Source organism: Caretta caretta, chromosome 24, assembly GCF_965140235.1.
Source record: "Caretta caretta isolate rCarCar2 chromosome 24, rCarCar1.hap1, whole genome shotgun sequence".
Taxonomy (NCBI): domain Eukaryota; kingdom Metazoa; phylum Chordata; order Testudines; family Cheloniidae; genus Caretta; species Caretta caretta.
In genome coordinates, this window is record NC_134229.1 from 6,153,351 (window position 1) to 6,166,638 (window position 13,288).

Below are 13,288 nucleotides of genomic sequence, written 5' to 3' on the forward strand. Positions count from 1 at the left end.
CCTGTATTTGTGTGTGTCTGCGTGTGTCTCTGTAAAAATGACTGAGTGTGTGCGCCCTCGGTGTTGTGAGCCAATGTTTGTGTCTGGCTCTGGTGTGTGTGTGTGTGTGTGCATCAGAGCGTTGCGGGGAGTGGGGGGGGGTGTGGGGAGCTGTCCCTGTGTGTCCGTCACTCAACCCCCGGCTCCGCCTCTCCCCTATAAACCAGGCTCCGGCGCTGTCCGGACGCGCAGAGCAGCAGCTCCCGGCCCGGACCCCGAGCTCGCCCGGCGCCCCAAATGGTCGTTCAGCTCCGCACGGCGCCCCAGCAGCCCGGCGGGATGTCCGAGGGGAGCCAGCCCAAAGTGGAAGCCAACATCCTGGTGCTGGGAGCGGAGAAAGTGGGGAAATCCGGTGAGTGTTGGGCACCCCGCAGCCTCCCTCCACCCTCCCTGCCCCCCACTGCCCCCTTCCCTCCACCCTCCTGTCCTCCCACTGCCCCCTCCCCTCCATCTCCCACTGCCCCCTTCCTCCATCCTGCCCTCCACCCTCCCTGCCCCGCACTGCCCCCTTCCCTCCACCATCTCCGCCCCCTACTGCCCCCTTCCCTCCTGTCCTCCCACTGCCCCCTCCCCTCCATCTCCCACTGCCCCCTTCCTCCATCCTGCCCTCCGCCCTCCCTGCTCCCCACTGCCCCCTTCCCTCCTGTCCTCCCACTGCCCCCTCCCCTCCATCTCCCACTGCCCCCTTCCTCCATCCTGCCCTCCGCCCTCCCTGCCCCCCACTGCCCCCTTCCCTCCTGTCCTCCCACTGCTCCCTTCCTCCATCCTGCCCTCCACCCTCCCTGCCCCGCACTGCCCCCTTCCCTCCACCATCTCCGCCCCCCACTGCCCCCTTCCCTCCTGTCCTCCCACTGCCCCCTCCCCTCCATCTCCCACTGCCCCCTTCCTCCATCCTGCCCTCCGCCCTCCCTGCTCCCCACTGCCCCCTTCCCTCCTGTCCTCCCACTGCCCCCTCCCCTCCATCTCCCACTGCCCCCTTCCTCCATCCTGCCCTCCGCCCTCCCTGCTCCCCACTGCCCCCTTCCCTCCTGTCCTCCCACTGCCCCTCCCCTCCATCTCCCACTGCCCCCTTCCTCCATCCTCCCCTCCACCCTCCCTGCCCCCCACTGCCCCCTTCCCTCCTGTCCTCCCACTGCTCCCTTCCTCCATCCTGCCCTCCACCCTCCCTGCCCCGCACTGCCCCCTTCCCTCCACCATCTCCGCCCCCCACTGCCCCCTTCCCTCCTGTCTTCCCACTGCCCCCTCCCCTCCATCTCCCACTGCCCCCTTCCTCCATCCTGCCCTCCACCCTCCCTGCCCCCCACTGCCCCCTTCCCTCCACCCTCCCAGCCGCCTACTGCCCCCTTCCCTCCTGTCCTCCCTCTGCCCCCTCCCCTCCATCTCCCACTGCCCCCTTCCTCCATCCTGCCCTCCACCCTCCCTGCCCCCTACTGCCCCCTTCCCTCCTGTCCTCCCACTGCCCCCTCCACTCCATCTCCCACTGCCCCCTTCCTCCATCCTGCCCTCCACCCTCCCTGCCCCCCACTGTCCCCTTCCCACTGCCCCGTTCCCTCCGCCCCCACTGCCCCCTTCCTCCATCCTGCCCTCCATCATCCCTGCCCCCCACTGCCCCCTTCCCTCCACCCTCCTGTCCTCCCACTGCCCCCTCCCCTCCATCTCCCACTGCCCCCTTCCTCCATCCTGTCCTCCTCCCTGCCCCCTACTGCTCTCTTCCCTCCTGTCCTCCCACTGCTCCCTTCCCTCCACCCTCCCTGCCCACCACTGCCCCCTCCCCGCCATCTCCCACTGCCTCCATCCTTCTCTCCACCCTCCCTGCCCCTACTGCTCCCTTCCCTCCACCATCTCTGCCCCCTACCTCTCCCTTCCCTCCTGTCCCGCCACTGCCCTCCACCCTCCCTGCCTCCTACTGCCCCCTCCCCTCCATCCTCCTACTGCCCCCTTCCCTCCAATGCTCCCACTGCCCCCTTCCTTCCACCCTCCTGTCCTCCCACTGTCCCCATGGCTGGGAACAAGCCACGCTGTACCATGTGCGTGTGAACGGCTGTTCTCTGAGTTCCCTCTCTGGCATTGCCCACCACCCTGATCCCACTGGGAGCATGCGGGCGCTAGGGGATGGGCTGGGAGGCCCAGGAATCGCTTTCAGTCCTGCCAGGCGATCCGGGCTCAGCTTGGTGCCAGCCGGGGTAACGTTGGGTCTCTTTTGTTCTAGCTCTGACAGTCCGATTCCTCACCCGGAGGTTTATTGGTGAATACGGGGATATTGGTGAGTAGCTTTGGGTTATGACTTTCTTTCTTACTTTCAAGTCCACACTCTCTTAACAGCTCCCTCTTTTCCCTCCCCTCCCTGTGTGGCTCCAGAATCCGTTTACACGCACAATGTGATGGTTGGAGGCAGAGACGTTTGCTTCAGCATCTGGGACTCCACCTGCCCCCAGGTGAGAAATCACAGCCTGTGGCTTCCAACCCAGGCAAATGGCTTTGGGGACCGAATGGATGGAATGGGTTTCTTGGGCCTCGGGCCAGCTCCTAACAGGACAGGTGTCCTCTCAGCGGATGGAGCCCCCCCCCCCCGCTTCCGCTCCTAGAGGGGCACATGGGCAAGGACAAACTTGCTGTGATTCTGCGGGGCCTACAGGAAACCTCTCTGCCCTCAGAGTGCCGCCATATGCCCACAACAAACATGGCCACCTTGGCTTCCAGCCCACCCAAGGCTGAGAAATGGCACCCAATTACTTTTCGTGGGAGGGAGGCTGAATAAAGATCGAGGGGGGAGGGTGAGAGCATTGCTGACAGAACTGACCCTCCCCAGTGCCCTGGTACTACTCCTGAAGCGACCAATGTCAGGCACTCACCAGCGTCTTCATGTGCCCCCAACAAAGATGGCTGCTTCAGCTCTTCCCCAGTAATAGCCAGACCCTCCCTCCCTTCCCAGCTGGTCAGTTGTGCCTTGCGGCACCTGGAGGGAAAATCCTTTACACACACACACACACACCCCGCCACCGCCCATTTCCTCCCCAGCTGGGCTGAGGCAAGAAAGGGGGTTGATCTGGTCACTGTGGCGACGACGTGATGGCCTCTTCGCCCTGGCTAACTCCTGGTTTTTGTCCCGCTCTCTCTAACCTTCCCCCCACCCCCCCGCCTCCTCTCCAGGCCGCCGAGCTCCAGGGCTGGGTGAGCGAGAAGCAGCTGCGCTGGGCGGACGGCTTCGTCGTGGTCTACAGCATCTGCGACCGCTCCAGTTTCCACCTGGCCCACCAGCAGCTCCAGCGCATCCGGCAGCTGAAGAGACGGGGCAGTTCCGAGAAAGCGCCCGTCATCCTGGTGGGCAACAAGCGGGACCTGCAGCACCGGCGGGCCGTCTCCAGCGAGGAAGGGCGGCTCCTGGCCCTCTCCACAAACTCGGGCTTCTTCGAGATCTCGGCTGCCGAGACGTACCACGGCGCCCTGGTGGTCTTCCACGAGCTCCTCGACCTGGTGCGGGACTCCAGGAGCTCTGGCAAGAAGGCCGTGGGCATCCGCAGCATCGTCCGCAGCATGTCAGCCGTCTTCGGGAGGAGGAGGACAGAATGAGCGAGGAGGGGTCCCGCGAGGAGAGCTCAGATTGTGGGGACAACGGAACGTAGCCGAAGCATGCACCAGTGGCTTGGATGTCGCCAGTTCCTCAGCATGGCATGGAGCACCGGATGAGCCTCTTGACGAGGGTACATGGCGAGAGCCATGGGGAAGCAGCTCTCTGTGTGTGCCCCCGGCCTTCTCTGGTGGGAGCTCTGGCTGGAGTCTGCGATATAATCGGGGTGGTAATTACATTCCGCCTCCCTATCTGTGCCCGCTGGCAGATTCCGCTGGAGGAATGAGTCTCCACATGCCCCTTCCTAAAAATTGTGACCGTGTGGCTGTTAAAGAGCGGCTGCGCTCCGCCCCAGAGGTGGGTGCATTTCGCGGGGAGGGTGAACGAGCTATGTTTACAGTGAACCAGGTTTGCCAAGTGGACATTTGGGTGCCCAATTCTCCCCTGACACCTGTGCTTTGTGGAAGCATTCACACGGGTGCCGAGTGGGCGTGTAACCTAAGCAACGCCAAAAGGCAGCATTTTACGGGCACTTTGACTCCAGAGGGCCAAAATCCCTGCTGGAGGAAATTTGCACTGCTCCATGGAACTGCGTCAAATTTGGAACACAAGGAAGCAGAGAATCTGTCACCCAGATCCCATATTTGGATGGTAAGGTCAGTATATGGGACCTGAGCCTGAATTCAGGCTGAACTCCCATTGAAAGTCAGATACCACAGTGGGGGGCAATGTATAAAACCTTTGCTTGAAGTTCAAGCATTGGGCCCTCTTAACCAAAGGAATGACTGTCTGCACCAACCTAAGAGCCTGAAGCACAAAGTTTACGTACTTTTAAGGGGCCCATGTTTTAAAACTTGGCTCTAAACCCTCGGGTAATAGAGAAAAGATTAGAATCTGGTGATGAAATAATGGGGCTTACTGAAATTTGAGTAGCTTGTGCCAGCCCCACTGGGTTGCATTGGTTTTTCTGCTGGGTTTCCAAATAACTTTTAGCAGGAAAAGTCATCGGGTCAGGGTTCTGATCTCAGTTATGTTGGTCTGAACCCAAAGACTTTAACAGAGTCACTCTGGATTTACACTTGCTGTAACTGAGAGCAGAATCTAATGCATTGCGTGACTCATCAGCTACACCAGTGTAAATCCACAGTCACTCCATTAGTCAGTAGAGTGACTCTGAATTTACATCAGTGTAACTGACAGAGGAAATCCGGGCCTTTTACTGCACTCCGTAAGCAGCAACGGTGGCATTTGTCATTGCATGCAGCGAAGGCTAGTGACAGAAGGCTCAGGACTCTGGGGTTCAATTCCCGGCTCTGCCACTGATTTGCTGTGCGACTTTGGGCAAATCACATCCCGCCCTGTGCCTCAGTTTCTCCATCTGTAAGATGGGGATAATAATGCCTACCTCACAGTTTGTGTGGTGTGAGGCTTCATTAGTTACAAAGTGTTAAACTATTATTGATTTTTTCCAAAGCCAAATTCTCAACCTAGAATATTAGAAACATAGAGTTGCTGATAGATAGGGCTTTCAGTATTTAAGGCAGGGTCATTTTAAATGCCACCTGTCCCAGGGTGAGTGGATGATGTTATTGTCTCCAGCAACTGGAATACAAATTCTCCTGACTAAAATGTGAACTGTTGTATATTTGTGAATAACATAAATATTTAACTTATTGGGAGCGTTCTTCATCAGAGTGAATGTTTACATCCGGAATTTTTTTTCCGGTTAAAATATTCTACTTGCACATTAGAAAAAATAAATGATTGTGGAAAAAATGTTATTTTTGGATGGGCAATAAAAGTTTGTATGTTATAAAAGAAAATAGTTTGATGCTTTCACTATGACTCTTCACCCTTGGAGGAAAATCTCAAAGGAGCTGGGTTCGGTTCCTGGTTTTGCCACAGACACCCTGGGTGATCTGGGCAAGTTACTCAGGCCCAGATATTACAACAGGGGGGAAAAAAGTTTGTGGGGGGGGGGTCAGATTTCTAAGTAATGAACAGACAATAGAGGGCCTCTGGCACTGATCTGTTACCTAGTGGATGGAGAACTGCCCGGGGGACTCAGAAAACCTGGATTCTAGTCCCAGCTCTGCTGCTGGGTGACCGCGGGCAAGTCACATCCCCGCTGTGTGCCTCAGTTTCCCTGTCTGTAAAATGAGTATAATTATACTGCCCACCTTTGGAAAGCGCTTTAAGACCTGCTGGTGATAAGAGCGAGTGGTTATTATTTAACCCTCTCCCACACTACAAAGCCAAAGGGATGAGCAGCAAATGGAGTGGCAGGTACCTTCTGCACAAATACAATCTGTGCTGAGGTCAGAGCAGGAGGCCACAGTGTAATGAGTTGTTGTGCCCTGGGCCACTTCTCACAGCACAGAGCAAGGGGGTTTTCTTTGCAGGTTGGGTTCTAGTGGACAGAGTAAGGAGACTCCTGGGACCCACGTCTAGGAGGGAGTGTAGCTTGGTGGGTTAAAGGAGGGGAGTGGGAGCCAGGACTCCTGGGCGCTCTCCCTGTGATTGACCTCAGATGAGTCACTCCTGCTCCTGGTGTCTTACTGCAGTTAGTTTTCCCTTCCTCCCAGCACCGGGTGGAGCCCTGCAGAGAAGTGCTCACACTGTCCCAGGCACTGGACAGAGGGAGCCGGCTGATCTGCAGCCACCCAGACGGGGGCGGAATCTACGCAGCACTTTGGACCACCCTGTCCCCAGCCATGCGGCAGAAGCTGCGGCTGAGGAGTGGAGGGAGGCTGGCGGTGCTATTTGTGAAGCTGAGTGGGAGGGGGGCATGGAACTGATGCCCACGTGCTGTGACAGTCACCATCCGTGGGTTCTCAGGAGGCAGCTCCCCCACAGGTGGGCATTTGGCAGCGTTACCCAGTGTCCAAGCAGAGCCTAGGGCCGCCTGCAGCCCTGACTCACATGGGGACGTCTGTGGGGGAAATTCTGGGGTGGTGTAAATGACACATGGGGCCTGAGCCTCAGTCACTCCACCCAGGCTGGAGGGGGGAGGGAAGGCATTAAGTCTTTTATTCTGCCCAGCCTCCAGTGTAAATCAGAGGGGCCTCAGGGCTGCTCTAACTTACGCTCTGCTCCCGATGGGCCCTCGGCAACAGAGAACAGCCACAGTTACGCCCTGATCCACCCCCTTGCTCTTATTACCAGACTCCCACAGACATGAGTGGGGGAATCCACTGTGGTCTGAAGGGAGTATGAAGTCCTGAGTTTATATCCCAGCCAAGGGACCATAGTACACCTGGAATCCAGCCCTCTCTACTAAACCAATTGGTTCAGTCATAGGACACTGGGCTGGGGCTCAGGAGACCTGGATTTGATGCCTAGCTCTGCTACAGACTCACTGTGTGACCCTGGGCAAGTCACTTGAGCGCTCTCTCTGTGCCTCAGTTTTCCCATGTGTAGCATGGAGATAAAGACCATTTGCAATTGTATGCTGATAAGGGACATTATAAGGACCTAGGCAGAGAGTTAACCCCCTGTTTGCCAGTGCACATGGGGCTCCGCACTCAGGCACTGAAGATGGAAATGGATCTATTCTCCCTGGGATCCACACGGCTACAACAACCCTGCAAACAACTAGTCTCTCGGGGACAGTGCAGATGTGAAGCTTGCCCTGCTGCTACATGTTCTGGGTGGATAAACAAAGGAATCGAGCACCTGGGATGCCTCACACCAGCACTGATCTGTGTTTGGTTTTACACCGGAGTCCATACACTGAAGCCAATGACCTGGAATAGCATTTACCCCTCTGTGTGGAGGCCCACACATTCTCCCCTGAGCTGGTGTGCTACAAGGTGACCCAGAGCTCTGGGGCCATGCCCCCTTAGTCAGCATCATCTCAGGAATCTGATAACCTCACGGGCTGAGCATTCACAGAGATGCAGTCATTTCCCCTTGCTGGGGGCAACACAGCAAACAAAGGTCAGCTCCCGTCATTTCCAGGATGTTACAGAAAGGCTCTGGATTTGGGAGAGCCCAGTAGCAGCTACGGGCCAGGCTCTGATCTCTCTTATACTGGTGTAAATCAAACGCAGCAGAGTGACTCTGGGTTTGCACCAGGGATCAGAATCCGGCCCAGTCTCCCAATCCAGTAGGGACTGGGGTCTGTGGAATCTGAGGCTGCCTGTAAAGAAGGACCGTGCAAAGAACATTATAAAAAATAACATGCAGGGAAAGATAGAAGTTAAAGGCAGCACAGATCAAATAAAAAATGTAGGGTCCCATCCTGGTGCTGATGGAAATATATTTGACATCCCTGTTCACCAATCCCCCAAAAGCTGCCATATCAAGAAACAATGGGCCCTTTTGGATCATGGAAGGTGAATCAAAGGATCTGTTCTATCTGGTTTAGGGCATTAAATAGGAACCTTGTATGGAGGTGCAGAGCTACTCTACTGACTCACCCTTTCAGCCAGACCAGGTGGGGCCTGATTAAGCCTGCTCAACAACATAAAGGCTGAGTCTGGGAGTGAAGGGAGAGCTAGAAGAGGGCCCATAGGGAAAAGATGTAATGAGCCTGCTCAGGATGGAGCTTAAGAGAGAGGGGGGCTAAGGTTTATCATGATAAGCACAGTCCTGCGTGAGGGCTTTGTTACCTTAATGAAAGAGGAAGGCCAGCAGTGTGGAAGGGTTAGCTTGGACAATGTCCATCATGCATGTGCTGTGTTAGGAGCCAAGCACAGAGGGCCACTGACCATTGATTGTGCCAGATAAGGGTCTACTGACCTACCAGGAGTTAAAGTGGAAGGTAATTCTGGGTAAACAGCTGGGTGCATGAGGCTCCGGCTTTCCAGTTACAAAGGGGCCCCAGGCTCTCAAGACACTGCTCTGTCTAGCAGCAGCCGTTACTTCCCATGCACCAGGGGCCTGATTCTCTGCACTGGTGGCCATTGTTTATACCATGCAAAGCACTGGCTCAGAACGGTAGCATTTGACACGCACACTGTGCTGGTGTAAATGACAGCACCAGGGGCAGGGTGATGGAGCTGGGGCTTGGAGCCAAACACATCCAGGTGGATCTCAACTCCGGAACGGGCTGAAACCAAACCCTGGGTGGAATCAGGACTTGGATCTGAATTCTGCAGCTCCGGTCCACCTTTACCTCAACTGTAACATTTATGGGCTGGGGGCACCTTCACCTGGCCCTACCAGGAAGGGTCAAGCAGCCTCTGAACAGTGAGATAAAGAAGAGGCCTGGGGCTTGCTCTTCAGAGATGCTGAGCACCCACAAACGCAGCTGAAGTCAACAGCCGCTGGGGGCACTGAGGATCTTGGAAAATCAGCTCCATAAGGCAGATCTCTGGAAGACTCCAGGCAAATGACTTGATCAAAAGACCCCCTGGAATACGGAGGTAACACACATCCTGTGTCTGTAGAGACACCAATAAGCATCGCCTTCTGTGCGCTCTCAGCAAGGCAGTGATTGAAGGAGGCTTGAAGAACTGAAAAGGAAGAACATGAGGGCAAGGAATAGAACAGAAGACTCATTTAACAGCGGGTGAGGGGACACCAGATTCGTCAATCAATAGCCTCACTACAGTCGCAGGGCTGGATTCTCCACTCACTTTCCCCAGTGTTGAAAAGGAGCAATCAATGGTGCTTCGCCAGTGTGAAACCGGCATGAGATCAGATTCTGGCCCACTTGCTGACCCTGGTGCTGCACCCGCTGGCTGCGGGGCGAGTGAAATGTACGTGTGTGAGCTAAGGGAGAGGTGGAGCAATTCCACAGTGGTCTCGCAGGGCCTGATTCGCACCTCAAACTGGTGTAAGTCAGGGGAACACACATTGGAGTCACTGGACTTTTCTCTGAGGGGAAAATCAAGCTAAAGAGGGATACATATTTTGCAAAGCCACAGTCTGAGGGAGCATACAATGCACAGGGCATGCATATCGCCGCTCGCATGGGCCCGGAGCCTGCAGCCACTCAGTCCTCTTCTGGAACTGCAAAGGAAGGGAGGAGAGACCAGGCTCTAAGCCAGCCCGAATGGGAATGGCAGGTTATTTGAGACAGGTGCACCTGTTTAGATACAATCCAAAGTGCCCCCCCAATCTATTGTTTAAACATAGACATGGGGAACTAGCTGCAGGATGCCTTCAGCAGGAGAATGCAACTTCCTGGTCCTGGGAGGAGTGTGATCTAGTGATTTAAACAGGGGGCTGAGAGACAGGACATTCTATGTCTGGCTCTGGGAAGAGAGTGGGGTCTAGCAATTAGAACCAGGGGTCTGGGAGGTAGGACTCCTGGGTTCCATTCCCAACACTGGGGTGGGGAGTGTTGTCTAGGATGGGAATTTAGGATTCCTGGAGTCTATTCCCAGCTCTGCCACTAACATGCCCTGTGTCAAGTCACATAGTCTCTCTGTGCCTCAGTTTCCCCACCTGTAAAGTGGGGGATAACACCCATGTGCACAGCATGTTCTGAGAGCCTGAGCTAGTGATGCAAGAACCAAGGATTGCTATTTCTGAGTGAGCTGTTCCAGTTTGCAGACACAAGAAAATGGCAGGCTCCAGTGAACATGGCTGGGAGGCTGGGTTTATGTATTTATTTTTTTATTACCTTTTACAGAACACAAGCACAGGAAGGGAAACGCCAGAGGGAGAGGAACCTAGCCTTGGAGCAAAACTGACCGAAGCTCGTTCACGAGGGCCCTGGATCGAGGGAGCCTGTCCTGCTGCAGTGTCTTTGGAGGTGACGACTCAGTCGTGCGAGAGCCACAAAGGGTTCCCATGCAGCAGCTGCCACTAGGACCACCTCCCTATAATGCCATCTCTTCTCTCTCCCTGGCTTGTCTAACTCCACCCTCCTCTCTCTCCCCTTACATGCAGGCCAGCTTTTCTTGGCACAAGAGCCTTCTCCAGTGCAGCTTCACTCCCCTGGGGCAGCCGTCCTGCATCTCTCCTCCCCAGCCCGTGCTTCCGGAAGATCCAGGCCCTCTCTACTCTATATGATTTAGCTTCCTAATGCCATAAAGCCACTTAGGGTACACTCGCATGGAAGGACAGGATACAAAATCGAGGGCCCCCTTTTGCACACTGCTCCTGCGCGTTTGAAGCCAGAGGGAGCGAAGGGCGCTCTGCAGCTGGCAGGACTGGGTGCTAAAGCTGATATATGCCAGCTATTTGGTAACCCCGGCACTTCCACTGCATTGGGGGTGTTTTGCATGTGAGATTTAGCCCTGGACCATCTCCTCTACGTCAGAGCAAACTGCTTGGAAGAGCTGGAAATGCATGAGACCTTAGACTGTGTTCAGTAAGCGCCGCTCAGCTCTGGGGACCGTTACTGCCCTTGGGAGACAGGGGTCCTTTGGAAGCATAGCTGTGGTAGTTGGGGAAGATGTGGGATGGGGTGTCAGTTAATAGGGGAGGAAAGGCTTGGCAGCTGCCAGCAATGGGATTGGGCTGGCGTGCTGGTCACTGGATAAGATGCCTTCCACAGGGGGTGGCTGTCGGCATGTTTACCACTGGGCATGTTAGGGGGATTAACCTGCAGAACTCCCAGCTGTGGGATATTAACTGAGGTTATCCTGGGGAACTCCCTGCTGCAGCATGATATCTGAGGCTATTCTGTGGAACTTCCTGTTGCAGAATGATGTTTCAGGTTAACTTACAGAGCCCCCTGCTGCAGGATATTAACTGGTTCTGCTCAGCCCCCCACCCCAATTCTATTCCTGGCCTAAAGCTTCCCAGCCTAGAACCAGCTACAAATTTCCCAACAGAATGTTTTTCCCTTGGGTAAAATTTGATTCAATAAAAATCAAAATGTCTTGCGGGAAGGTAACAATTTTGTTGAAATTATCAAGATGTTTCATTTCACCTTTATCATTTTGACTTTATAATCTAATAAATATACTATTAACCTAGCACTTATATAGCAAGTTTCATCCATAGACCTCTAAGTGCTTCATTTCCCCCATATTATAGATGGGGAAACTGAGGCACGGAAAGGGAAGTCTCCCAGCAGGCCACTGGCAGAGCTCGGAATAGAGCCCAGGTCTTCTGAGTCCCAGGTCAGTGCGCTAGCCACTAGGCCACTCTGCCTCCCTCTGTAATAGGTGAAATGATAAAGTCGAAATGAAACAATTTCGATAAGGTCTTCACGCATGATTTCATATTATTTTGTTTTGCGAAAGATTCCGAGATTTCAACTTTTTGCCCAGATCTGGGAGAAAACAAAATTTCGAAATCCCGGAATGCCCCGCGGGACGCAAATCCCACTTCCCGCCCAGCTCCCAGCGGTTATGGCAGAGAAGGGGTGGGGGGAATGTCCTGGCTGCATGCTCACATCTCTTTGCCCAAGGAGGAGAGGTCCCCGCCCTCCCAGAGCCGGCTGGCCACAGAGGGTGGAGATTGAGTCTTCTTGGCAGGGGGATCCCGATTCAGGGCGGCGGGGAGACCTCTCCGGGCAGGCGATGGGGTGGACCTGTGACCGCTCCCATCCTGGATGCTGTGCTTGTCGCTAGAGGCCTTACTGCTTGTGCGTCCTAAGCTGGATCGCCTCCTCTGGACGAGCCGGATGGGGATGGGGTCCCGGGGGAAGCCAGGCTGGGGGCTTGGGTCTGAGTCACCCGTCTCGGTCACAGCAACCAGAGCGCGGTAGAGTCGACGTCTCAGCTGGATGGGAAACAACAAGATGAGCCTGGGGAGGTCACCGGTGTGGAATCACCCCCCGCCCCATCCCTCCTAACGTCCTGATGTGAGTCTATTTTCATCCCCGCCTGTATGAGCCATTAACGGCTCTTATGTAAGACCCGGCTAGCGCAGGGTCACTCTGCTCAGATGTGATTAGAAAGCACTCCTGGCAACGGTCCCTTCTGGAAGCTGCTGCTTTCAAGCCACTCAGGCCCTGTGCAGAGGCCTGGCACGGCCAGCCTTACCGGGCCTGCCTCCTGGTCTGGTGAGGCCCCAGCTCCCCCCTGGGCTGGTTCCGAACTGGTCACTGGGGCTGGGAAGCAGCAGGCAATGGGGAGTTACTGGTACAAAACCTCACAGCATCCCTGGTGGCTGAGAGGCAACTGGGCTGTCATGGAGGGAAAGGGGCTCTCTCACTGAGACTGGTGGACACAGACAGACCCTGTGGTTCTCTAGCTCCCTGCTGCTTTGGGTCACCGCACGGGGTCTGCCTAGGTTGACCCCTCCATAGGGAGCACCCATGTTCTGCCTACATAGAGGCCGGATCTTCATTGCAGGGGGAAATAGACACAAGTATCCTGGGAGAGTTTACAAAGGGTTAACCGTCCCTCTGCATCCTCAGCCAAATCTCCCCCGCGGCTACCACCAGCTAAGATTTTGATACTGAGGGAGCTACCCCAGATGGAAACATTCGCCGTTCACCGCAGGAGCCTGCAGCCGTCCGCTCTGCAGGTTACCCTCCATTACTGCCCCACCAGGATGGCTTTAACCAGGGCTGGAGGCACTCTTTGAGATGTCATCTACACTCATTTGGGACCCCAGGCTAGGAACCCGAATTCGAACACAAGGCCAACCACCCTATCCCAGACTTTCTAGAGCCCTCCCAAAATGTGGCCGTTCCGGTCCTTGGTTCGTAATGCAATGCGGGAAACCTCGACTGTCCACCAAACTGGACTGTCCAGAGGACAAAGAACGTGGGCCAGTGGGATTATGGAAATTTTTAGTGGACTCCCAGAGCACGAATCCAGCGTGGCT

The 13,288-nt window shown here is 55.5% G+C and overlaps 2 protein-coding genes across 2 annotated transcripts in view; one reads left to right on the forward strand and one right to left on the reverse strand.

Annotated features, from left to right (window-relative positions):
- Positions 1–215: 215 nt before the first annotated feature.
- Positions 216–5,430, forward strand: LOC125626046 (ras-related and estrogen-regulated growth inhibitor-like protein). The gene is made up of 4 exons (XM_048828729.2): positions 216–391; positions 2,249–2,302; positions 2,398–2,474; positions 3,190–5,430. Exons 1-4 carry the CDS (start codon positions 277–279, stop codon positions 3,607–3,609), a joined length of 666 nt encoding a protein of 221 aa, XP_048684686.1. The 5' UTR covers positions 216–276; the 3' UTR covers positions 3,610–5,430.
- Positions 5,431–10,145: 4,715 nt separating this feature from the next.
- LOC125625789 (perilipin-2-like) overlaps positions 10,146–13,288 on the reverse strand; it is a 44,169-nt gene continuing 41,026 nt past the window's right edge. Inside the window, exon 6 of the mRNA XM_048828285.2 lies at positions 10,146–12,235. Coding sequence (XP_048684242.2) covers positions 11,903–12,235 — 333 coding nt within the window. The 3' untranslated portion in view covers positions 10,146–11,902. The remainder of the gene's footprint in view (positions 12,236–13,288) is intronic.